This window comes from Crocuta crocuta, unplaced genomic scaffold, assembly GCF_008692635.1.
Source record: "Crocuta crocuta isolate KB4526 unplaced genomic scaffold, BGI_CrCroc_1.0 scaffold225, whole genome shotgun sequence".
NCBI classification, from domain to species: domain Eukaryota; kingdom Metazoa; phylum Chordata; class Mammalia; order Carnivora; family Hyaenidae; genus Crocuta; species Crocuta crocuta.
In genome coordinates this window covers 1,388,426-1,413,333 of record NW_027530408.1, presented here as the reverse complement: position 1 = coordinate 1,413,333, position 24,908 = coordinate 1,388,426, and the positions used below count along the sequence as shown (strand labels likewise).

The 24,908-nt window shown below is 57.1% G+C and overlaps 4 protein-coding genes across 8 annotated transcripts in view; all 4 read right to left on the bottom strand.

The window, feature by feature from the left end:
- The window catches only part of CCAR2 (cell cycle and apoptosis regulator 2), a 14,455-nt gene extending 14,242 nt beyond the window's left edge, over positions 1–213 (bottom strand). For all 3 annotated transcript variants that reach the window (XM_077766616.1, XM_077766618.1, XM_077766619.1), the window contains exon 1: positions 111–213. The gene's annotated coding sequence lies outside the window, so the exon portion shown is untranslated. The remainder of the gene's footprint in view (positions 1–110) is intronic.
- A 1,045-nt stretch (positions 214–1,258) lies between these two features.
- On the bottom strand, positions 1,259–4,846 carry CUNH8orf58 (chromosome unknown C8orf58 homolog). The gene is made up of 6 exons (XM_077766615.1): positions 4,130–4,846; positions 3,638–3,793; positions 3,397–3,529; positions 3,127–3,239; positions 2,803–2,885; positions 1,259–2,231 (listed from the first exon to the last, which is right to left on the bottom strand). Exons 1-6 carry the CDS (start codon positions 4,796–4,798, stop codon positions 2,120–2,122), a joined length of 1,266 nt encoding a protein of 421 aa, XP_077622741.1. The 5' UTR covers positions 4,799–4,846; the 3' UTR covers positions 1,259–2,119.
- LOC144233640 (uncharacterized) lies at positions 4,570–6,695 on the bottom strand. Its single transcript, XM_077766646.1, has 3 exons — positions 6,689–6,695; positions 4,862–6,251; positions 4,570–4,641 (listed from the first exon to the last, which is right to left on the bottom strand). Exons 1-2 carry the CDS (start codon positions 6,693–6,695, stop codon positions 5,311–5,313), a joined length of 948 nt encoding a protein of 315 aa, XP_077622772.1. The 3' UTR covers positions 4,570–4,641; positions 4,862–5,310.
- Positions 6,696–8,076: 1,381 nt separating this feature from the next.
- On the bottom strand, positions 8,077–24,180 carry PDLIM2 (PDZ and LIM domain 2). 3 transcript variants are annotated; one of them, XM_077766611.1, is made up of 10 exons: positions 24,096–24,180; positions 22,562–22,656; positions 21,696–21,847; positions 18,941–19,010; positions 18,682–18,833; positions 18,448–18,526; positions 14,872–14,960; positions 14,471–14,616; positions 12,930–13,047; positions 8,077–11,170 (listed from the first exon to the last, which is right to left on the bottom strand). In XM_077766611.1, the coding sequence occupies exons 2-10, from the start codon at positions 22,652–22,654 to the stop codon at positions 10,993–10,995; spliced, it is 1,077 nt and encodes a 358-aa protein (XP_077622737.1). In that variant the 5' UTR covers positions 22,655–22,656; positions 24,096–24,180; the 3' UTR covers positions 8,077–10,992. The 3 variants fall into 3 exon arrangements, with proteins under 3 accessions (XP_077622737.1, XP_077622739.1, XP_077622740.1); XM_077766613.1 differs by having other exon boundaries at positions 24,111–24,180; XM_077766614.1 differs by lacking the exon at positions 24,096–24,180 and adding an exon at positions 23,859–23,879.
- Positions 24,181–24,908: the final 728 nt, after the last annotated feature.

The following is a 24,908-nucleotide window of genomic DNA, read 5'->3' as shown; positions in this document are numbered from 1 at the left end:
GGGCTCGGCCCCTTCCGCGGCCCGTGCATCATTGCTGCCCGGCTCTCGCAGCCCCTCGACCGGGAGAGGGGCGAAGGGGCAGAGGGGCGGCAGGGGGCCCCCCAACCCACCTGCGGGCCAGGGCCGCGACACCGGGGGGACAAAGACACCCGGAACCACCACAGCCGCTGCTGCCGCCACCACCGGAAGCGCCTCTCCGGAAGCGCGACCACTGGTCGGAAGCTGCCACTCTCCCGGATATGGTCCCTCCCTCCTCTCCACCGACTTCTCCCTTCCCCCAACACCCGCCTGCCATCCCGCTCCAACTGTGGAACGGAAATGCACCTTCCCCGATCGTATGCGCGTGAGGAAGCTGGGCCTCCGTGGTGTCCTCGTTTAAGTGTCCCATTAGAAAAGTAGGCTTTAGAGCTTTGGTTCCTTGTCCAAAGACAGCAGGAGCTGGACCTCCAAATAGAAGAGAGCACCTACCACCCCACATCTGGCCTCATTCTGGCAGACCCCAGGGCTGCAGCCGCAAGAGAACCAGCCCCTCCTGAATAAAGGAGGAGGGTGCCTGATCAGGGCCATTTCTAGGAGGCAGTCCTGTCAGATTCAAGCCAGCGACCTCATCCCTAGCCCTGCCCTTCCATTGACAGCATCCCCACCCCACCCCACCCCCACACACACAACCTCCCCTCCTGCCCTCTGAATATCTACAGGAGACTAAACTTTTGCCCTTTCTCAATTAGCTAGGAACCTGCCAGACTGTAGTAAATAAACCACCACAACATTTTGGTAGACATTTATAATGTTCTCAGAAATATTTCCTTTAGGGCCACCTGGGTGGCTCAGTCAGTTAAGCATCCAACTCTTGCTCAGGTCATGGTCTCACGTTTGTGGGCTGGAGCCCTGCATCAGGCTCTGCTTGGGATTCTCTCTCTCCTCTCTCTCTCTCTCTGCCCTTCACCCCACATGCACATGCACTCTTGTGCTATCTCTCAGAGTTTCTTTAAAAAAAAAAAAAGGAAACATTTCCTTTAGTCCTCACAAGGCTGGAAGGTAAGGTCAGGAATTGGTGCCCCAATTCCCAGGAAACCTGAGACTTCAGTGAAGTGACTTGCTTCCAGTCTTGCTGCTAATCACTGGCCAGTTTAGTCTCCATTAGCTACTCCAGTCCTCCCTTATCCTCTGGCCTTCCCATCATCCTTCCAGCTTGGGTTCCTTCCAACACCCATACCCTTCCCCTGCCTGTTCACCTAACATTCACAAAGCACTCTGAGACAGTTTCATCTTGTTTTATCTTCATAAAAAGACTGTGAGGTAGGTAGGTAGGGCAGTTATCATTAGGCCATTTGGGAGATTAAGTAGGAAGCTATGGCTCAGAAAAATTAAGGGATTTTGTCAAGGTCTAAAAGCTAGTATGAGTCTCTGGTTTCAGCTCGGATGTGTTACGGTTATTAGGGACCAAAGCAGCTAAAACAGACCTTGAAGCTCACTCTGCTACTCTCCATGTTGTCCCTGACCTTTCTATTCCAGGTTCAGTCTTCAGGGGCTCTGCTCCACAGGCAAGACTCAATGCAGAGGAACCCAAGAGAGCTCCCATCTCTGTCCCAGGGCTGCCCATGAAGATATGAGGAGGAAAGCAAGACTCCAAATCAGGAACTGCCCTCTGAGGAATGAATGTCAGTTCCATCCTCTACCACACCCAGGCGGACCCTTTGAATGCATAATTCAGAAGACATGGTTGGCCCCAGCCAGTCCACAACAGTGAGACTTGCAGAGATACACGTATCATTTTGCATAAATACACATCTGCGACATGCTAGGCCCCAGTAGATCACCAGGCCAAACACGCCCCATGGACTCCGGGCAAATAAGTTAGTTCACATTGTCTAGGCCCAGGGATTCCTGGCAACCAGCAAGGCGCCCTGGGGCTGCCACACCCTGGGGCTCTCAGGGGACAGGGCTCCTCTGCCAGGCTGCCCAGAGGAGAAAGGTCCAGCCCTCTCCTCAGAGAGAAGGGTGAGCATCAGCAGCTTTTCCTGGCAGTGCCCAGAAACAGTTAACAGGGCAAAGGGCAAGGAAGGTGACTTCACTGCATAACCCTCCACCCAGGGTCATGTCCCTGCACCAGGAGGTCTCAGCATACAGAAAGGTTTTTGGCTCGTTGCTTCTTAACCACAAATGATGGCATAAAGGTCTTCCGGAGGGGCTGCCATGGAGGTCTTTCAGAGACGCCCCTTGACTCCATCCTGTGAAAAAGGAAAGGAAGCGTTAGGCCAGGAGGAGGAAACGAAGGTAACAATGGCCCCAGAGTTGATGGAACATTGCTAATCTGCCCCAGGGAGCCAGGCGATGTTGACGTGGTGCTTCTTAACCCCACAGAATTATTCCACATTATCCCCCATCATCTACTGTGGAATCCTTTGCATCCCAACCTTGCTCTCCCAACAAATCTGGGAAGTGGCCTAGGGTTCAGCTGTGAGGGCTGAGGTCTTTTGCTGGGCTTGCATGAGGGGGGAATTTCCCATGTTCCAGTCCGGGCTCTGTCACTGACTCACCGTGCATGGAGACTAGGGAAAGCAACTTCCTCCTCCAGCCCAGTCCCCATCCTCCTCATCCGTAAATGGGACGCTTTAACTACTTTCTGTTTCTTCCCCCCTCCCTCGCCAAGACTATCTACAACTCTCAGATTTCAAAGAGACAAAAAACAACAACAACAACAACAAAAAAACCCACCCACAGATGACACTACTATCTCAGTTTTTTTGCTTCATCAGGCTCCTTCCTTTGCCCTAACCTGGGCTGGGCCACAGGACTCACCTTGGGGCAGGGCCATCAGGAGGGGCAGGGGACTCTGAGTGTTTTGAGCTTCTCCAACGGATCCGGTTGAGCAGGACCTTGACCTTGTTCCAGTGGAAGAGATCCCGCTGAGCATAGGGTGAGGGGATCACACTACAGAGCTCCTCCCCACAACATACCCCTGACCAAGCTCCCAGAGATAGCAGTCACCTCAACTAGGACTGCTGCAATCAGGAATTCTGTCATTTTCCCAGAGTTTCTGGCCTTCAGGGCATCTACAAACCCAACCACCCCATATCCCCAACTCCACCCTATTACCTGCCTCCAGAAATACCCATCACCTACCTTGTGTCCCTGGGAGGATGGGAAGATATGAGCTGGCTCTGCTGAAGCTTCTAAAAGCCTGTGAGCGTTGGCACTGGGAACCCCTACCTTTAGGAGTGAAGCTGGTTTTGCCCCTTCAGAAAAAAAATCAGATTATCCAGGGCCAGAAACAAGAAGCCACCCATCAAAACCAGGGCTCAGGAGGGCTGCCCGGGCCGGGGCGGGGTGGGGGTGGGGAACGGCGGGGGCATGGGGAGACAAGACACATAGGGAAATACAATTGCCCCTCACCTATTTCCTGGGTCTGGCTGAGCAGTTCCTGCACCTCACTGCCTGGGGCACAAGAAGGTGGAGGTGAAGGGGCCAGAGCTGGTGGCTGGTGCTGCCCCTCCTCCTCCTCCTTCTTCTCCTCTGCTTCAGGATCCTGTGCACAGAAGAGACGGGTACTCAAGACGTGACTAGATGGCTGAGCCTGTTCTGAAGGCAGCCCTGGTTGCAGGGGTCTCAGCCCTCCTCTGCCTCCCCCACTCACCTGCGGCTCACTCACCCCTGGGGGCCTCTGCATCTGCAGCTGCAAGTAGAGCTGCTGGAGCCTTGCCATTTGTTCCAGCACCAGGCACAGGTGTTCCAGATAGCGGAGCCCCTGCCCTGGGAGACAGGCCCAGGCCTCGGGCCCCAGGCCCCCGACCTGTGGGACAGAGTGAGGTAAGGAATACTTCTGGACTCAAGGAGACTCCCATCCTAGGCAGACGGGAACAGAGAGGCCAGGGAGAGGAGCCTCCCCCCCGCCCCCCCGCGAACTGGCTCCCCAGTGCCTCCATACTGCCCATCTCCACACAGCTGCAAGTGGGCTGAGGCAAGAAGCCGGGACACAACCCATCAATCAGAGGCAAGGAATGCCCCACCCCAAGAAAGCGCCAAGGAGAACAGGTCAGGGAGGCCCCACCAGCCAGCAACCCACCCCTCCGTGTAAAAGGCCCATTGGCATCGCTGTCTTCACCCAGCCCTGAGAGTTGGTACTCACCACCTCTGCTCCTTCCAGGCCTGCCTCTGGGTCAGTTTCTGCCTCAGTGGCCTCCTGTTCCCCTGCTCCAAAAAGGGGCATTTCCAATTCAGCCTCGATTGGTGGCTTCAGGGAGTAGGGGTGTTGTGACATGCTGACAAGGGAAGTCGGGAGCTGGCGGGACCGCTCCAGCACCTGCTCCAGCTTACGGTTGGCCAGGAGCCGGCCTAGGTGGGCAGAAGGCTCCGTGGCAGCAAGAGCCAGGGGCTCAGGGTTCCCTGTGGGCTCAAAGTCCAGAGAATCCTGAGAAAGGCCTGGTGAGGTGGCCAAGGGGCTGTCCCCAACCACCATCTCCACTCCTGAGTCCCGGGAAGCCAGTTTGAGAAGTGGCTCCTGCCTCCTGAGGCCTCTTAGCTGGCCATCCCCTTTCCAGGAGTCCAGGGAGCAAAGTTGAACAGCGTCCGGGATCCGTCTGTAGGTGCTGCTGACTCCAGGTACTACACAGCCGTGTGCCAGGTCCTCGCCAACCCCATCTGCAAGGACAGTCAGTATCAGGCTGGGCAGGCTGCCCCTAACACCCCCATCATTCCTGGAAGCTGGCAGCATTCCCAGGGGAGGAGTGTCCTGGGCCAGAAGTGAAGGGAGGGGCCAGGACTGGACAGCCACAGCCCCGCCCATATATCTCCCCATCCCTGGCTGGGAGAAGGTAGGACGGGTTCCCTGCACAAATAGTCTTTGTTAACGATCACAGACCCAGGTTATGGGCAAAGCCTTGCACGTCCTATTCATCAGCTCCTTATATGGCCGTCCTCCTTTGAGGGAGTAGCCGCTTTCTTCTGGGGAGCCCTGGTGCTCTGGCGCCCAGGGTCAGCCTAAGACCTCCAGGTCGTGAATGGGGAGCTCAGTCTCTTCAGCTACTCCCCACCGGGCAGTATGACTACGACCCTACCCCCACCCTCAGGGAGTCGGGAAAGGGCACAAAGCGGGAAGCCTGGGGTCCAAAGTAGCCTCAGGATGCAAGATGAAGTTTCACCTAGAGCTCCCGGGAGAGAGTAATAAAATAACAACAGCTACAACCATTGCGGGCTTCTGTTCTTTTAAATGAGAAATAGTGAAGATTCTGCGGAGGGGTGGAAAAAAGAACCCCAAACGGGAACTGGTAGTGGGTAGCGGGTAGGAGGAGAAGCAGCCGCAGGCCCTCCCTACCCACGCGCTGGGCCCCCAACTGTAATAATGATGCACAAACTACGGCTGGAGAGGATGGAGGGCCGCCTGCGTCTCGCCGCCGGCCACGCAGGAGAGCTGGGGGCCAGGCCAGGCCCCTCTGGCCAAGGAGGTCGGCCAGGAAGTCTCCTTCGGGAACGGGTCCGCCGCCGCCGAGGAGGCTTTTGGACCTGCCGGCGGGGGCAAAGGCTAGGCGGAGAAGGATCCAGATGGGGAATTAGAGGGAAGTGGCGCCCGGAGGGAGTGGGATGGAAGGTGGTGGCTGGTTTAACGCCCAAACCCAGAGAGTCTCCAGAGTGCGAGGCGCCGGCACTCAGCGCGTCCGAAGGGCGGCGCCGAGGACCGCGCGGCGAGGCCGGGCGCCTCGGGCGNGATGTGGGGTCCTTCGGGCCCCGGCCTGTCCTACGCTCCCGCCCCCCCAGCCGAGGAACGGAGACGTCCGCCTGGGGACGCTGTCTGGCTCGAGGTGCGGGGTTACCCGGCACCCCCCACTCCCGGTTCACATGCTGGTCTGTCTTCCTGCTGCCGAAACGAAGCCAGGGGTGGGGGTGGAGGGTCGGCGGGGACTGGACAGCCGCGCGGAAGGAAATGCAGCCCCACGTGCTGGCTGCACGGTCGTCCCCGCGCTCCCAGCTGTGCGCCTGGGGCAAGTCCCTCAGCCATTCGGAAACCTGACGCGAAAGAAGGGGGAAATGATTCCTGTCCACATGGAAATCCTTTCCAACTGCAGAGCGCCTTGTGACTAGATCTGAATCTCCTCCTCGCCCCGTACCTCTCCCGCACCCGAGCACCCTAAAGCTGGGGCCTGGGGGGACTTCAGGATCTAGGGAAGCAGCCTGGAGGCGATGGAAGTGTAAATACTTCCCTGTCCCCCACCCCCAACCCTCTTTGGGTCTGTGGGATTCCACTGGCCCCCGCCCTCAAAGGCCCCCAGCCTGCTTTCAAGCTGGTGGCCTAGGAACTGCCGAAGGTGACACAGCCTGGTGACCAGAGGGCTGCTGGCCTCTAAGGAAACCTCATCCTCCTGAGGAAGGTGCCCGGGCTGGAAAAATCCCAGCAGGACCCAAATCCCCCGGAGGCAGATAAGGGGACTGGTGGACGTGCAAACTTGCACCTGAGCCTCTGGGGGAGGGGCTGGAACCGGAGCCCTCGGGAGGAAGCGGCTGTTAACTGGGAGGGAGAAAACAGTCTGCCCACCCCTTTCTGCTCCGAGCTCCTTCATGCCCTTCCTCAAATACCTTACACAGAAGCCTTCATCAGAGAGCCCCAAACTATCAGATTCCAACTGTAGAAGATGGGGAAACTGAGGTCTATAGCCAGGTCTGAGAAAGAATGAGAGCCAAGTGCCCGAATTACCTGCCATCTGTTAACACCTTGATTTTCAGGTCAAGCCCTTCCCTGCTAGCCAAGGGTCGTCTGGTTGCCTCCTCCTAACCCTATCCCCCTAGACAGCACCCCCACCCATTCCTCTTTCCCAGATGCAGACAGGGAAACGGAGAGCGCGGGGCCTGGCAGGAACTGCTTGATGCAGGTCCAACAGGATGTGTGGCACCAAACCCCTCAGGCAGTGTCCTCTGCCACCCCAGGCCTCCGTGGGTCGGAGTCGGAGGGCTGGCCTATCCGGTGGCTTCCTTCCCCCAAAGTGAGATGGTAGGGAGGTAAAGGGAGGGAACCTTTGTCAGATCTCGCCCTGAATTTCGAGAATGTGGGGCCAGATTCCAAGCAGTCTCCCTGGTGACTCTGGGGCAAGAATGCATCTGGAACAGGAAGCCCAGGCAGCAGGAATGTGGTGTCTCAGCACAAGGCTTTGTGTGGGCTCAAAAGAACCCCCACCCCCACCAACACACACCCAAGCACACTCCCTTCCAGGCCGTGCGCTCCGCCGCCCGCCACGCATGTAGATGTGCCTGGGCCCTGGTGGGGTCCCTCCCTGGGGGCCACACCCTTCCCTCCCATCTGCCTTCTGCGGCCCTGATGAGAAGCGGTGTGCCCAGAGTGCCACCCAGAGGGCTCTGTAGCCCTGCATGACCACCTCCCACTCTGCCTACTACCAGAGGAGAATCCTTTCCCTTTGAGTGATGCTTGAAGCCACACCCTCGCTGCCCACCTGATGGGTGAGCAGCTGCCCTGAGTTCCTGAGACACATGGTGGCTGAGTAGAGTCATTCCCAGGGCTGAGGCCAGGAATGCCCAGCTGCCCCTCAACTCTGTGGGGAAGTCCCAGCTTCAGGAAGCACATTTCCTGCAAGCTCAGCACTGAGCTGTGCCCTGTGGGAGGAAGGGCAAAGCCAAGAAGGCAGAGGGAAGCTCCTGCCAGAGTAGAGATGGCTGGGAGCCATGGTGACCTCCCGTGTGGCCTAGAAGGCAGCCTCTGGTGATGGAGAGCAAGAGCCCCCTACCCCATGCCAGAAATTCGGGATTCAGACTCCAGGTTCCTTCCCCAGCAACCCCACCCCCACCTGCTTACCAAGTAGGAGTCCTTGGACCAGTTACTTTCCTCCCTGTCTGCAGTTTCTTCATTTATAGAACAAGGAATACCTACCAGAACTATGAGGATTAAAGCACTCAAAACGTCCGTGCTGTTAGAGTTACCTGCTTTGTAACTTAGCAACTGTCACCTTCCCATCTCTAACTGAAGGGGACTATATTAGATGTGCTCTCTGGGAAACTCTAAGTTGAATCTGTCATCATTTTTGAAGTTATTCCCCAAAATGTTGAAAAAAGTAAAGAGGACACAGCACTGGGTAAATTGCAGTCATATAATTAGGTGGTCTCTCGGGGCGCCCAGGGCGGGGGTGGGGGGCTCTGTCCGTTGAGCGTCCGACTTTAGTTCAGGTCATGATCTTACGGTTCATGAGTTCCATCCCCACATAAGGCTCACTGCTGTCAGAGCAGAACCCACTTTGGATCCTCTGTCCCCATCTCTCTGCCCCTCCCCCACCCATTCTCTCTCTCTCTCTCTCTCTCTCTCTAAAATAAACACACATTTTTAAAAATTAGGTGGTCTCTCTCCCCCCCGCCCCACTGGGTCACAGGGGTGGGTGCTCACAGCTGGCTTGGGGCGGGATTGAGGGCAGGGGTAAAAGATCAAAGATGGCCCCCAACCTTGTTTGACAAATGGGTTTGGCTAATAACTCACATCTCCCAAAGAAGTTTGCTCCCAAGCTCAGGCTGGCTGTGTAGCCACAGAGCACTCTGAAACCCTCTGACCCCTGGGAGGAGAGCTGCCTGCCACAACTAGAGAGGTGGATTTCAGCCTGAACCCATCCAGCCTTCGAAAGGCATTCAACAACTCACAGGCATACCCAATTCACAAGGGTCTCCATTCCCTACTTCTTCTCCTCTGCTCCTCAGAACATCGCTGGCCCCAATGTTCATATCCAAACCCACTCTTTCCAGCCTGTCACTTCCCTGCTTAAAATTTTCAAAATGTTTTCCGAACCTCAAGGTGAAGTTCAAACCATTTCTTCTGGCATTCAAAGCCACCCTCTCCCTTTCCAGTCTTCTCTTGGTACCTCCTTCAGCCACTGCCCTAAACTCAGCATTCCACCTGCACTCACCCCTGGCAGTGGGCGTCTGTCTCCTGCACCTGCCCAATTCCTGGTCCTCCTTACACACAGATAGATGGCCTCTGCTCTGAACTCACAGGGCACGCCTCTAGGTGCCACATCCGCTCTTAGCACTCATTTTCATGTAGTATTATTTCATTCATGCCAGCTCGGTGGCTGCCATTTGACTATTACCTTGAGGAACATCTTTCTGTATTCTTACTGTGCCAGGACCCAAGCGTTTACAGAGGGGTGAATTCCCCTTTGGCCGGCATTCTCCCCGGCCATGGGCTACAACTGACACTAGGTGGCGTCAAGGAGGCTACCCCTTGCGGACCAGAGGTTCCCGCCCCACCTACTCCCGAACCACAGAAAGCCTTGATCTTTTCTATGAAAATAAAGGCAGCCATCCAGGCAAAAGGTGAGACAATTAAATCAAGGTGTAAATTATATCAACAGGTGCCTGAGGAATCAACACAAACAGTCTGCCAAGATTTCTTCCCAAAAGAACCAGATAGCACAAACACCCTCGGAAGCCCAGCTTTGATCTTTTCTGTGAAAATAAAGCTGAGGCTGTGGCCCATTCCTCAGGCTGACTGGGGAACAGCATGGGTCTGGAACACCCATGCACCCTTCTGAAATGTCCTCTGGGATTAGGGCTGGAGGTCGTGGGTGAATCAAGCCTAAAATCTGGTAGGGGACCACCGCCCCCTGCTTCAGCTCAAACATACCTGGGGGCAAGCACACCTAACACCAGCCACCCATTCTTTTTGTTCTGGGTTCTTTGTTTTTCAAACCAACTACCACTGAAGCCAGCAGGGTCTCCCAAGGAAGGGGGCACACAGACCATGCCTGGCTTGGATGTGAGGCCCTTGGTGGGGGGGGGTCCTTCAAGGTGGGGCTCCTCTGGTTTATGCTTCCAGGCAAGGCTAACCTACAGCCCAATTCAAGGTTATTGCTGGTGATTATCTTTCTCAAGTGGGTGCAGACAGCCTTGGTGGGTGCAGAAGGTACTCTGCATGTTGCCCCCTCTCCTGCCCACCTGACTCATCTGGCCAGGTCAGCTAGCCTGGCAGCATTCACCCCAAGTAGAGTGAGGGGCACGGAGTGCCAGCCCAGCCACTGCGGTTGGACCCTAAGATTGTCACTGAGCCCGGCCTAGACAGCATGGACATCCGGGTCTGCCTCCTCTTTGTTCCTCGCCCTCTTCATTCCTCCTTTTCTCCAGGCTCCCGGTGAGAAACTCATTCCTCTAAAGTACCAGGGATTATCCCAGTAAAACTGGCATCTTTATAAAAGGGTCCAGCAGGGGCGCCTGGCTGGCTCAGCTGCTTAAGCATCTGACTCTTGGTTTCGGCTCAGGTCATGATCTCATGGTTCATGGGATCGAGTCCCGTGTCAGGCTTTGCACTAGCAGTGCAGAGAGCCTGCTTGGGACTCTCTGACTCTCACTCTCTGTCTCTCTCTCTGTGCTTCTACTCACACTGTCTCTGTCTCTCTCAAAATAAATAAATTTAAAATAAATGAATGAATGAGTGAATGTATGAATGAACAAAGCAAGCCTTTTCAGTAGAGGGCGTCATGTGGTGAAGCACCTGGTAAGGTTTAGGGTGGTGAGGAATAAAAGGGAAAAATTATGTCAATAGACTCTTTACCCAGTGGTAGAGAAGTTCATCCCCAGGGGCGGAGGCAGGGAAGAAGAGGAAAGAGCTACTTTGTTTCGACCATGTATATATATTTATAGAGCTCATTGCTGAAAACTTTACAGAGTGAATACCTTTAACCTCTGACCTATCCCTCTCTTTCTACATATTTATCTCTGTATCCCACCCTGCTTAACCCCTGTTGCACAATGATATGAAATGCAGGGCCCACCTCACACTTTGGTGCACAACCTCTCCTACAAGGGGAAGTGAGTGTCTAGCAGAGGCCTGGGATGGTGAGGCTGTCCTCATCCACAGCCCATCACAGGTCCCAGGCTCTAGCCTCACCCAGCCTGGAGGAAGGGACCCCACTACCCACCGCCACCCTTACGTGCCAACTTGCAATTGGCATGGCCCTGGCACAGAGGTGCCCACGCAGTCGAGGGCAGGCTGAGAGCGTAGCCGGGTACTCAGGCATGGGAGCTGAGGGTGGGGGGTGAGGAGTAGCGCTGACGGGCATGCTTCTCGCAGTATAGCTCGTCTCCGACCCAGAAGTGCCCACGCATCTTCAGGTTCAGCCCACAGTCCGCACAGGTGTAGCAGCCTGGGTGGCGGTACCGCCCCTCCTGGATGCGCACAGCCTGGTTCCTGCGGGGGCAATGGAGAGGGGAGAGCCATTAGCCTGGGGGATTGCAGGGCGAGAGCATGATGCTGCCATTCTCATTCCCAGGGAGCCTAGTTCCCCACCAGTTCCTGGCCCAGAGTCAGGACCTGGAAAGATCCCCAAATCTCAGACACTGGACTCCCCAAGCCTTCCTTCAGCAATCTCGCTTCAATAACCCCCAACCACCACCTCCAGGACTTTTTTTGTTTTTTTTAAGTTTATTTTTGAGAGAGTGAGAGAGACAGAGCATGAGCATGTGAAGGACAGAGAGAAAGGGAGACACAGAATCCGAAGCAGGCTCCAGGCTCTGAGCGAGCTGTCAGCACAGAGCCTAACGTGGGGTTTGAACCCACAAACCGTGAAACCATGACTGGAGCCGAAGTCAGAGGCTCAACTGACTGAGCCACCCAAGGGCCCCCAGGACTTCTAATTTAAAAAAAAAATCAGGGTGCCTAGGTGGCTCAGCCAGTTAGGCGTCCGACTTCGGCTCAGGTCATGATCTCACAGTTCATGGGTTTGAGCCCCGCATCAGGCTCTGTGCTGACAGCTCAGAGCTTGGAGCCTCCTTCGTATTCTGTGTCTCCCTTTCTCTCTGCCCCTCCCCCACTTGCACTCTCTCTCTCTCTAAAATAAATAAATGTTAAAAAAAATTTTTTTTAAAATCTTTGTTTAAAAAAAAGTCATTTCTCCTTTACACAAAGACAAATACCCTCCGTCCTGAATTTTCTGGGTCCTCTGTGGTCCTCTAGGTGTGGTCCCAGACACCAGGACCCCAGCATTGCTTCACCTGGGGAAGAGCTGGAAATGCAAATTCTGGGGCCAGAGACCTCCTAAAGAGGAAACTCTGGGGTGCAGGCCAGCAGTCCCTCTAACAAGTCGTCAGGGGCTGTGCAGCTGCTCTTTGAGAACCACCATATACAAGGCTTTCCTTGTGTCTGCACAGCAGGCATGGATAGTATCCCATTCTGGAGCTGAAACAGTAAAGCCCACAGAGGCTACAGGATTTACCTAATGTGAGTCATCTGACCGTCAACATTGCATGTAAGAAATTTATGGCGGGGTGAGGGGGGAGTGGACTTTCAGCAGTTTTCCAGAGAATGTGGCTTCATTATAATGCCACCCAGTGAGACAAGTGAACCTACCTCTGGAAAATTCATCCCTTTCCTAAGGGGGTGAGGAAGGGGTAAGAGCAAAATTTTCCAGGAGGAGGCACTGCATCTAGAGGCAGATCTCCAGAGGTTTTGAGATTATTGCAGAGGAATCAGAAGCAGCATTTCTTACTCCTCCCAGGAGGAAAGAAGAAATCAGGGAGAAGGAGACACAGTAGGAAGAAGCTAGCAAGGCATTTTAAGAAGGCTGAAAACAGGGGCACCTGGATGGCTCAGTCAGTTAAGCGTCTGACTTCAGCTCAGGTCATGATCACATGGTTTGTGGGTTCAAGACCTGTATCGGGCTCTGTGCTGACGGCTAGCTCAGAGCCTGGAGCCTGCTTCAGGTTCTGTATCTCCCTCTCTCTCTGACCCTCCCCTGCTCACGCGCTCTCTCTCAGAAATAAATTAAAAACGTAAGAAAAAGAAGGCTGAAAATCACCAGTATAACCCATCACAAAACTCCTGGGGAAACACCCCCCTCCAGGGTCCCTGACTGGTGGTTCTTTGCAGACGCCTCCGGAGGGCCCATGCCCTGCCCCACCCTGCACCACCCTGCCAGGCTGTGCCTGCCTCCCAGGCTGCCAGCACTCACACAATGCTGGTGCTGCACTTCTCACACGTGTGGAGCTTGGGGGGAGTGGCCAGGGCCCTGGAAGTGGGCTGGGAGGCCTGGGGGCTCAGCGAGCTGGGCAGGAAGGCCGGCGTGCCACCTGGGAGGGGTGGAGACAGACAGACACATCAGAGCTCACCCACGGCTATATTTATTCAAGCACACTTACTTCTCCAGCACAGCTCTGCGGAGACTCCTAAAGCGGCTCCTATGCAGACCTCTGAAGTGACACTGAGGGTGAAGGTGGGGGGATCAGGGAGCAAGGGACTGATCGCCGCAGTGCCTTGGCTGAGGCTCAGTTAGCCCAAGCTAGGGCAACCTGAGGAATGTCTATGCGGCATCTACCCCGTCCCACTAAGCAGGCATGATATTAATTAAAAGATGGTAATAATAGATAATAACAGCGCCACAATACCTTTATAAGGTTTTCAAAGGGTTTTTATGGGCACTGTTGCATGTAAGCCTTGGAACACCACTAAGATGAAGCGCAGATGTTACTGGGTGGGTATGGTCCCTGTTTGCAGCAAGGGCTCCAGGACTCCAGCGGGGAAGTCACTGACCGTCTGTACTCCCCTCACCCCTGCAGCCTCTCCCGGGGCCTCCCAAGGCCTCAGGGTCATGATGGACAAGGTCTGCTCCAAATCTTTTCACCCTGACCCCAGTGAACACCCCCGGAGCTAAATGTCAGAGTTGGAGCCAGCCACCAGATACTGTACTGGTGAGGCTGCTAATCCCGTAGTCCCGAAAGTCCCACCCTCTGCCTCCCGGAAGCCACTGCCCAGGCCAGGCTTCCTCATCTCTCCCCTGGACTAGGCCAGTGCCCCCCAACACACACACACAGGACAACAGCAGCACTGACCTCACCTCAGGAGCTGGGTGGGCCTCTCTGTCTGCCCTCAGCCTCCACACTCCGCACACACTGACCCATCAGACAGGCACAGTAAATGTCTGTCAAATGAACAACTGAATGGCTGGCACGAGCCCATATCTTTTACTCGCTTCAGCATCTGATGCACTGCCTGGCATTATTTCACCAGCCCTCTTGGGTTAGGGCACTCCTCAGCCCGGCACGTGAGGCCAGGACTTAACCTCTGAGACCACCCTCCATTTGGCAAGGTCCCGCTGTTCTCTCACTCCCACCCCAAAGCCCTCCAGCTGCCAGCCACGGCATGCCACAGCACTTCCTGCCACCCTCTTAAGGCCACTTGTTAACATCTTGATTTTTCTTCAAGGGTTAAGTCAAATGCATCTTCCTCCACAAAGCCCACCCTGGAGACCCAGCCCCCACAGGCCCCACCACCCACCTTTTTCATTCCCCCCTGATCCCAGCCAGCATCTCTGGGTGCACCCCTACAACCCCCACCAGGTTGAAAGCTCCTTTAGCTCCTTTAGCAGGGACTCCCCTTGGTGCCTGTTCCTATGATGAGCACTTAGGAAATACGTGTGCAATATCTCTTGTGCTCAGGGTCCAGCAGTATCCTGCAGGAATCCCCTTCCTGCACCCAAGCCCCCCAAGGGCTCACCTCTCTCTTCGGCCTCCAGGGCCTCCTGCAAGAGCCGAAAGGAGCTGGACTGCCGGGGGGCCACCCGCCCCTCACGATTTTCCTGCAGCATCTTGTAGACTTCTGAGTCCTCTTCCAGAAGGCAGCTTCTCCCCTCGGAGTCCACACTGCAGAGACAGGAGCGGCAGGGAGTGAGGATCCTTTCCCTGGTATGAGAACCAGCAAGAAGGCAAGGAAAGAGTGTCCGGGGGAAAGAACTCTGAGGAAATTCAGAGGATTCAGAGGAAAGCCAAATGGGCTTAAAGTGGCCAGGGACCTCCCCCCCAACACATACATCCCTCTCTGGAAAGCCAGTCTGTCTCCTGCCCCTCCCAGGCCCTCCAGGATTCCACCCCACCCTCCCGAGCCGAGCCGGCCAGTACCTGAGTCTGGGACTGGAGGAGCGGGGACCCGGGGAAGGCGGCAGCACCAGCACAGCCGAGTCACCAGCTGTGGCGCGGGTGAGGCTGGCCTGTGGGACAGAGAGGCACCAGGGGAGGAGTCAGTGGCTGGAGCCTTTTGGCCAGCACACCCGTCAGGGCTGCCAAGCCCAGCCCGCTGTTCCCCAGGCCGGACACCAGAGGGCCCCCGGTTCCTGCTGACCAGCAGGCCCTCAGCGAGGGCCCAACACCCCAACCCACCCTCAGGGCTCGAGGGACTGCTTCTGCTCATTCCCAGAAGGAGAGAGGGGCCAGCACCCAACTATGGCGATGTGACGTTTCTGCAAGGATATTAGGCAAGGGGAGAACAAGCAGAGAGGAAGGAAGCAGAAGCTTTTGCAGTAAGAAGGAAACACAAAGGGAAGGAGTGAAGGGCCCAAGCCCCCTCTTGGAGTCAGGGATGGGGTCGCACAAGGGACCTCTCTCCTACACACACTTCCTCTCCTAAGAGGGCCCGGGGTCTGGGCTGACCAGCCTCTCCTGGCTGCCCTGGGAGGTCTGACTCTGCCGCAGGGAGCCTTAGGGGGCCAGGCTCGTTCTGGACCCGCACCCCAGTAGCAGCGCCCCCTGCCCTGGTGTGCGCTATCCATCTTGGGCTCTTTTCACTTGCTGAATACCTGGAAATCTTGCCTTCAACCTCATTGTTGCTCTGCTTTCCGGCCTGCACCTCTGCTCCCTCCCCTTCTACCTTTCCCTCTGTCCCTTGCCATCCCCCACGGAAAGGGGAGCCTCAGAGACAACCAGACAGGCCACCGGGCACTAGCTGAGGGCACATTTCCCTGGAAAGCCAACTTCCTTCCATTTTAAAATTCAAAATCAAGGACAAGTTATGGGGTCAACTGATACAACTGCATGGATTTTAAAGCTAAAAACAGAAACCTCGGAGTTTTGAGAAGAAAGCCCTAGGCCCTCACTCCCCCCGCCCCCTTCCACCAGTCTACATTCCTCTTACACGTGGTGGCATGCGGTTACCTGACAGAGGGTAAAATAGTTTCCTCAGGAAGGACAGTCAGCACCAGTTACTTAAGAACGACATCCCATCCCACTGTCCTCAGCCAGCATGTGCTCTGCAGTGGGGGGGAGGCAGCTCGCTGGGAGAAATCTGCCCAGGCTTCCTCTGTAAGCCAAATTCTCATGCCAGCCAGAGTGAGGGGTGCTGTCTTCACATCTGCTCGCCAAGGCGTGTACCTACCCAGAGGTGACAACTTCCAGTTTCCAGAAGGGTACCATGAAGGCTGGTGGTGTCCTGTGCCTTGGGCTCAGTGCAGCCTCAGCCAGCTCGAAAGCCAGCAGCAAGGTCACGGCCACACCATACACATCATCCATAGTCATCTCTAACTCCCTTCCTCCCTTCAGACGGCTCTGCCCTGGTGGAGAGGAGCCCAACTCCCTTACTGGGTGGGAGCAGCTCCATCTCTTTCCTCCCTCCCTCCAGGGACACCCGCCTGCACAAAAGGAACCTTTCATCTCCAAGTCCAGAAAAGCTGCTCATCTGCCCATCCAGAGCTCACCTGTGGTCAACACCTCTCAAAATGTGTTCTGGTGAACACAGGGATGTTAATAAGTGAGTGGCAGGTTGGGAGAGGGGTTGCCAGGAGAAATTCCATAGTTAAACAAGTTGAGACAATTAATAAAATTAAATCTGTTTCTCATGGGACTTCTTAGAGTCTTTAAGGTGCTACAAGTACACAGTGACTCCCAAGAGGGAGGTACGGGACCCTGGGGTTCCCATGCCATCTGGCCACAGCCTCATTGATAGACCAGAATGCAAACTTCACTGGGGTAGGAATATCTTCACTGGGTTATCCACCAATGCATCCCCAGAGCCTGGTAAGGGTGCCTGACACAAATCAACTGCTCAATAAAAATTTGTTGAAGGAATGGCCTCGGAGCCAAAGAAGGGAATCTGGCACATGGGGACTGAGGCCCCGAGAAAGAGAGGCTTATCCGAGGTTAGATGGTAGAGGTAGCACTAACCCAAGTCTCCCTGCCACCGGCCCAGGGCTCCCGTTTATGCCACATGGGTGGTCCTCAAATCTTTGCAGGCATCAGATCCCTGAAGGCTCCTTAAAACACAGACTGGTCCCCTGTCCACACCCTCACCCCTGCATCTGAGTCAGTAAGTCCAGGCTGACGCCTGGGAATCTGCATTTCTAACAGGTTCCAAGGTGCTGCTGCTGTACCACCAGCATCTCCCCCCTTGCCCAAGTTTGGGACACCACAAGGAGGAAGGCCAAGATGGACGGGCCCTTTCCAGCCATGCCCTGGGCCAAGCACATTCCCAACTGGTCTCAGCCCAAAGATCTCCCAGAGAAGCCCCCCCTCCCCCATCCCCGCCCAGGGCCCAAACACGCCAGGTCTTGCTTACACATTGCTTTCCCGTCTCCCTGGCTTATCATTCTCTAATCTAAACCCTACCCAGTCCTACCTCTGACGTCCAGCAAAATTCCTGACAAAGCCTTCTCAGGCCACCCAGCCCACATTCGTCTCTCCCCTCCCAGAATGCCTCCTGCTTTTATAATTAAGACCACACTGTTTGGTGCTTAATTGTTCCAAAACTGCTTTACATGTTTGTCTTATCTCTCCAACTACATTTTAAATTCTTTAAAGACGGGGATCTTACTGAACGCATTTCTATGCCCACATTGCCTGGCAGGCCACCCGGTGGGTCCATAGCAGGCCATTGGGGTGCCCCTAGTGTGCAGCCCCCCGTGGAGCCCACTCCTTCCTTCTCCAGAGCCCCCAGTTTCTAATGCCCTCCCCCAGCCATCTCCAAAGGCTCTGCTTTCTGGAATGCAGAATCAACCGGAGGTAGGATTCCAGCAGCTGGGCCTCATCTCTTTCACCCCAAAGGCTGGACATGCCCCCCACCAACTCTGCCCCCAGCAGCTGTGGCCCAGGACTGTTGGCCGACTCACTCCCTCACTTCCTCACCACCCCTGCCCTTAGAGAGGAGAAATACCAAGGGGGGGAGGGGGGAGTGAGGCTGTCACTAGTTCACAGTGGGACCTGGGGGGGACACCCAGGGTAGAAGGGCAGGGAGAGGGGCAGACAGAGAGTAAGCCAAGTACAACTTGAGGCAGAACCACAGTCCCGCTGGTGGTTCTCGGGGCTGAGTCAGACAAGGAGGAAGGGGGATGGGGTGATGGGAGTTGGGGGCAGGCATGGGGCTTGGAATGGGGAGGAATGTGTTCAAGAGATGCAGCCAGAGCCAAAGGGAACCATCCCAACAACAGCAGCAAAACTATTTCAGCCCTGGCCCAAGAGAAACAGTCAGGAAGGGAGGAAGCGAGCAGGAGGGGGAGGCAGCAAGTGGGAGGACAAGAGGTAGAAGGCCACCTGGGACTGGCAGGGCAGGACCCGGGCGCAGGAAGTGTGGCCCACCACCAGACACAGTGGCCTCCTGGCTCAGGAGAGGGGCATGCTTGTTGCTAGGAGATGAGGCGCTGGTTGCCCAGGTGGGACCAGCCATCTGCCGCCGGATGGGTGGATCTCTCCGCCCCCACCGGGCATCCTCACCGGTCGGCTTCCGGGGTGGCCCCCGTAGGAAAAGCGGTCAGCAGCAGCCGGTCCCGGAGAGTGTGCCAGGCTCTGGAAACTGAAATGGGGGAAATGGACCGTGTGTGCACCGGGCGTCCCACCCACCCTGCCTCAGGGAGACGGAGGGTGCCCTCAGGCTCCCCTTAACCCAGCTACTCAGGCTGGAAGGCCTCGCCCGCACCGTGTGGCCACATGCCCGCCCCCTGGGCTCACCTGCGGCTGACAACAGCCTCTCCAGTGAGGGCCTGCGGGCTGGTGGGGGACAGGGTGGAGAAGGGGCTGCCCGGCTGGGGGCTGGAAAAGACTGGGCTGGAGCAGGAAGACGGCAGGGAGGACTGGCTGTCAGTGTGTGTCCTCATGGGGCCCTGTGGAGAGAAGGACTGAGAAGCGGGCACCCGACCCCTAGGCCTTGCCCCTCAGGTCTCCCCCCACTCCAGGGTGCTGGAGTTCCCAGCAGAAGGCACCATCCTACCTGGAAGCGAGTCGCCAGCCCTTCCACAGAGCTTTCCCCATTAGTCTGCAGGGGGGAAGCAGCCCGAGACCTGAGGAGAGGGTCGGGGGGAGGCAAGTCACAGGGGTCCTGGCCCCCCACTACAGGGCTAAGCACTGTAGACTGCAGTTGTTCCCACAAGATTCTAAAGACTAGTAAAACGTTCGAAACATTTGGACATCAGGCTGTCAACTTTCAACTTTGCCAAATTCAAAACAAACAACCGTTGTTAACAACTACCAACATTTCTCAAAGGAATGGACAGTTTAGCATCAGTATGTAGAATTTCAGCAAAAAGTTCAATAAATTCAATTTTATTAAAAACTCCTCCTATTACCCCTTGTCTTTCTCTTTCTTTTCTTTTTTTAAAAATTTATTTATTTATTTTGAGAGGGAGGGTGCAGGCAGGGGAGGGGCAGAGAGAGAGACAGGAAGAGAGAATCCCAAGCAGGCGCCATAGGCACTATCAGCGGGGTTCAGACACATGAACTGTGAGACCATGACCTGAGCCATAATCAAGAGTTCAGACATTTACTGACTGAGCCACCCCGGTGCCCCCCGCTTTTTTTAAAGTAATCTCTATGCCCAACGTGGGGCTCAAACTCACACCCCCGAGATGAAGAGTCATATGCTCCACTGACTGAGCCAGTCAGGTGCCCCTCTTTTTACTTCTTTTCCTTTCTTTATTTCTTTTTTTTTTTTTTTTTTTTTTTTTTTTTTTTTTTTGGCATTTCATCCAGACTTTGTCATTGGTCATCATCAGCTTGTAGATCAATTTTGGGAGAGATTGCTCATTTCAGATGAATAATTCTTTATCTTTCACCCATGGAGAAACTTAAGCCTAGAGAGGGCAAGTGACTTTCCTAAAGCCCAGCAATGGCTGGGCCAGCTGCCCCCTCTCCTCTGCCCAGCCGGAGACTGTCCAACACCAGCTTTGCTGCTGATGGTGGGAATACCTTGGAGAGGATCATTCCTGGTCCCTTCTTCTTTTTCATTTTTTTTTAAATTAATTAATTTATTCTTGAGAGAGAGAGAGAGACAGAGAGAGAGAGAGAGAGAGAGAGGATGTGTGCTGCATGAGGGAGGACAGAGAGAGAGAGAACAAAAGAGAGAGAATCCCAAGCAGACTCCACATCGTCAGTGCAGAGCCTGATGCAGGGCTTGAACTCATGAACTGTGAGATCATGATCTGAGCCAAAATCAAGAGTCAGATGCCTAACCGACTGAGGCACCCAGATGCCCCATGGTCCCTTCTGAACACTTCTCCATCAAACGAAGGGTGGAGCAGCCCCCTTCCTGCACGACCTGGAGAGCCAGGGCAACAAGCAGGCCTAGCCGTTCACCAAGCACCAAGGCCGCCAGCAAGAGGAGAACCTCGGGAGACCCCCTCCAGAGCCCTTCCCACCGGAGCCTTGAACTGGAGGACACTGGAGGGCTGGGATGCGCTGAGGGTGGAGAAAGCCTGCCGTGTCCCACCCCCACTATACGGTTCCTGGTTATCTGGCCACTTCTAGAGAGGTCAACAAGAGCCTCAGTCACCACACACCACACCAGCCTCAGCCTCCCCAGGGAGGGGGGTGTGGGATCAAAGTGAAGGGAGCTCGGGCCTTGGCTCCAGTCCAGAGCACCGCTTCCTGCCACAGAGCTCTAGGTGCTCAAGAGGCCTGCTGAGGTGGGGGATACTAGAAGGGCTTAGGAGCAGGCCAGGCAAGGGAAAGAAGATGCACAGAGTCTTGACCCGGCCAACATGGAGCTGGAGGCTCTGAGGGACTCAGCCAGGCCCACTCCCTGATGGGCCTGGGTCCCTCTAAGAGGGACCTGAGAGGAAGTGGTGGTGTCGGCAGTTCCCTGCCCCTCCCCAACCCCTCTCTGCAGTCTCTTGTAGATTTTGGTCCCCTTCCAGTTGCCATGAGGTACTGCTCTCCACCCTCCTTGTCTGGGTCCCAGTCCTGCAAACACTCATGAGTCTGAGTGGCCTGAGGGAGTCACTGAAGGTGCCGGGGCATTGTGGGAGCCAGCTTCTACAGCACTGCGGGACAGTAGAGGTGAGGAGAGGGCATGGAGCCAGGGCCCAGAGAGAGTGGGAGAGGGAGGGCAGCAGAGAGGCAAGAGGTATCTGACTCAACTTCAAGGCCCGCCCTGAGGGTTCTCCTGGCTGGGGGATCTCCCAGCATTCCTGCCCTGTGACTCACTGTGATGCCCCACCCCAGGGAGCCACCTGTTCCCCCCACCCCCCAACCCAGGCCTCTGGGCTGAAAACCCAAGCCTGGGAATCTGCCTTCACCAGCACAGCCTGGAGAAGCAATGGGGAGGGACAGAAGGATTCTGTGGGGAGTGAGCCCCCAAACCCCTCAACCTACACCCCAGGATCTGAGCAAAGACCGCCCCCTCTTGGAGGCAGGGGCCCAGGAGACCCAGCCTAAGGCACACCTTTCCCCTCTTCAACCCACTTCATGCCCACACCCTGTACCCTGCACACTTGGGAACCAGTCAAACCCGGGCATCCAGGTGGCTGATACCAGTCTGCCCTGCCCACGGCTGCATGCCCAGCCAGGTACAGGGACACCCCTCAGCCCACCCTGCCGTGGGTCCAGAGCCCAGACCTTCCACAGATGAGCCGGAAGGGCCCAGGAAGGCCAGGCTGGGGCTGAGAGCAGGGGGTGAGGGCAGCCGCTGTGTAGCAGGCTGGCAGAGGGGAGGCGAATGCTGGCAGGCCCAGCAGAGGTGGAGGGCCTACCGGTCTAGCTGCAGCCGCAGGGGTGAGGGGCTCTGGCGGATCTTGCTCTGGGCCTCAGCATGAAGCATACCCTCGGCACTCTCCCCGTTGATGGCCACGATAATGTCTCCAGGCCGGAGGTCAGCAGCCTCAGCCTTGCTTCTCTCAGTTACCTGAAGGGGATGAGGAGCGAGTGGCCTGAGGCGCCCCCCCCCCCCACCCAGACAGTGATGACTTTCACATAGGGATGGAGGAGAGGGGATGTCTCTCTGTCCTGCCCAAGAAACACAGAAGCAGGTCTGAACCAGGCTGGCCTGTGTCCCCCTTTGTCTCTGCACAGCAGTGCCTGCCCAGCTCAGCAGCTAATCCCCTCCAAACGCTGTAGTGGAACCCCACCCCCCAGCCCAGCTCTGACACTCTAACAGGGGCCTCCAGAAGAAATGGCGGAGTTTCAGGGACTGTGCTTGGACATACTTTTGGATAGAGAGCCCTGCCCGTGCACATCACGCCATGCAGGTGGCTGCCTGCACACGGGCCTTCGGCATGAATGCTCCCTGGCCTGGGCCTGGGTCAAGAGGAAACTGCTAAGCACTCAGGGCTCCTGTGCCCGTAACCTCCCCAGATGGCTGCCCGCAGGTATGGGGTAGGTGACCAAGGAGAAAAGAGCAGACCCTGGGCTTGGCTCCCTTTCACTCCCTAGAAGTCTGTTCCTAAAGAGGTCACCACATCCCCAGGGCAACAGGGCCCCGGTCCTCCCCAGGCTAACACTCCCAGAAGCAGGACCTATGGCTCCAGAATTAAGAAAGTAAGGTGCCTGTGGGGAACAGGTAGACAGGGTAGAGCCTAACTTTGGGGGTACCTCCTTAGCTCCGTGAATTAGCCCTTACCTTCGTCACCATGATAGGCGTGTGGAAATCCCTGCCCCCAGTGATCCGGAAGCCCCAGGGCCCTGGCCCCACCACATCCACTGTTAGTGCCATATCTGAGGAAGAAGGGATGGAGACACTGTAAGGTGGCAGGGGAGGCAAAAGGGAGGGGATGACAGGTCCAGGGAGCAGCCAGTCAGGGGCTGGGGGGTGGGGAGTGAAGAGGAGGGTAGAGGAAGTGACTAACTCCCTCCCTCATCCCCCAGTTTCACTTCCTCCCACCCTGGGAAGCCGTGACTCTGAGTTCCCCCTTCTCTGCCACCATCTTCAGCAAAGTGACTCCCCAAAGGCAGGCTGCGAGGGTGCCTCCCAGGGGCTTGCTGGAGAAGGGGCGGCAGGAGCGGCAGGGGCTGGCAGGTGGTAGATTGTCATCTTGTCATCGCTTCCTGCCTCTGCCCCTCCCCCACCAGCAAGGTTAAGTCCCACCAGTGCTAGCTTCCTGTCCCCAAAACTAACTGCACAAGGTACTTCCTCCCCACTCTGGGGGAGGGCAGCACTCGGGGAACCAGAGTGACAGCAAACAAGGAGGTGATGCCACCACAGACTGTTCCAGTAGGTGGCTGGATGGGGACTGGCTCAAGGTCTTCAGAGGGGCCTCCTGGCTGCCCGTCTGGCCCCTGGCAATGTGGTCCAGGTAGGCAAGACTGGGCTTCCCACCTCCTCCAGGGGCCTGCTGCCCTCAACAGCCCCGGCCAGAAGGACGGACTCATCTGCCACGTTGGGCACACCCACCCCCTGGCAATGGCCAGCAAGCTGAGCTGACTGATGCCACCTCCTAGCTGGGGCCACAGGCCTCCCATCTACTGCCCACTCCGCTGGGCAAGGGAGTGTCCTTGCAGACCCAGCCCTTGTAGGATTTCCTGAGCCTCTAGTTATGGAGCCAGGAGCCAACCCAGGCAGGAAGCTGCAATGCCAGCCTGGGCCACCACCCTGCCCAACACCCACCCTGGGGCTGCCCCTGGGGAGGCCCAGAGACTGCAAGTGCTGTCAGTCAACATCAAGAACACTAGGGCCCCTTCCAGTGTTTAGGAACCTGGGGAGAGGAGGCCGAAGCAAGAGGGGCTGTCCGCCCTCTCCACGGCCGTTGGCTTCCCCTTTTGCCCAGGACTAGCCCCTGACCCTGCCTAGGTCCCCAGGTTGGCGCTGGCGGTTCATAGACGCTTTGGATTCTCAGACCTTTGAGCCTGCCTGTGGACTCCGCGCCCGGGGCCCCGCGGAGGTACCCAGCCCGTCAGCCCGGCTCTCCCAGTTCTGGCACCTTCTACGCTCCGAGGCAAAGTACCACGGGCGGGGGGCCGCAGGAGGAGCGCCCGGGACCAGGAAAGCCCAGCACGCGGGGCGCAGCAGTGTCTAGGAGAGGTCCGGGGAGAGAAGCCGTGGGCGGAGGAAAGAGCCGGGCGCAGAAAACTGCGCAGAGGGGACGCGGCCGCGCAGAGCTGCGGAGCTTCCCGAAGCTCGTCGGCCGTGCGGAAGGTGCGCAGGTGGGCGCGCTCACCTGGCTCCCGCTCACCTGGCTCCCTCTCACTCGTCGGGCTGGGCGGCCGGGCCCGGTAGGGAAGGGAAGGAGGGAAGGTGCGGAGACNNNGGGCCCCCCCCCCCCCCCCCCCCCCGCCGCTGCCGCCGTCTGCCCGACTCTGGGGAGAGCCCGCCCGGGGCTCCAGGACCTGCCTCCGCCCATGTGATCCCGGGGCCGCCCCTGCCGCCGCCCCTGGCCGGGGAGGCCGCCTCCTCCGCGCAGCCCAGCCCCGGCGCTGCCACCTGGCCCGCGCCCTGCTGGGGGTGGGCGCGGTTGGGGGGGAGGGTCTCTCCTTAGAGCCCCCTGCAGACTGCGGTCTTCCTCTCCGCGGTGCCCCCTGAGGGCGCCCGGGAGGCGTTCCGGTGACGGGTCGCGAGTCCCACTTCGCCAACAGCTGAGACTGGCGCCCCCCTGAAGCTTCCCCAGGATGGCCGCGCCCACCCGCCTTCGAAGGGGCCCTCGAGCACCCCCACACCCGGGGCCCGGGCGGGGGAGGGCCGACTGGGTCTGTCTGCGGTCCGCTTGGCTCCTCCGCCCACTCCTGGCTCCGACACTGGCGCAGATGCATCCCCGACACCCACGGATCCCCAGCCGGGGCCGCCGCTCCGACCTCCTGAACTCCGTTCCCCAACGGCTGGCGGGCTCGCCAGTCGGTGACCGCGGACTGCTGGGGTTTTCGGGCTGCCAAGAGTTTCCCTGCTTGAGATGCCCCGCAAGCCCGCTCCGCTCAGGGAGACGTTCCAGGCCAGAGAGATGGAGAGACTCCCGGCTGGCGCGCGCTGGGCACTCTCC

Bases quoted from the DNA above. Each gene is read 5' to 3' on its own strand.
- CUNH8orf58 (XM_077766615.1), bottom strand. From the start codon at position 4,798: ATGGGGAGATATATGGGCGGGGCTGTGGCTGTCCAGTCCTGGCCCCTC. The intron at 3,530-3,637 runs GTGAGTGGGGGA...TTCTGTGCACAG, and splicing joins CAGGGGTGAGTGAGCCGCAG to GATCCTGAAGCAGAGGAGAA. The intron at 2,886-3,126 runs GTAGGTGATGGG...CACTGGAACAAG, and splicing joins CATCCTCCCAGGGACACAAG to GTCAAGGTCCTGCTCAACCG.
- PDLIM2 (XM_077766611.1), bottom strand. From the start codon at position 22,654: ATGGCACTAACAGTGGATGTGGTGGGGCCAGGGCCCTGGGGCTTCCGG. The intron at 18,527-18,681 runs GTGAGCCCAGGG...CCCCCATTTCAG, and splicing joins GAGGCTGTTGTCAGCCGCAG to TTTCCAGAGCCTGGCACACT. The intron at 14,961-18,447 runs GTGAGGATGCCC...TCTGTCCCACAG, and splicing joins GCCACCCCGGAAGCCGACCG to GCCAGCCTCACCCGCGCCAC.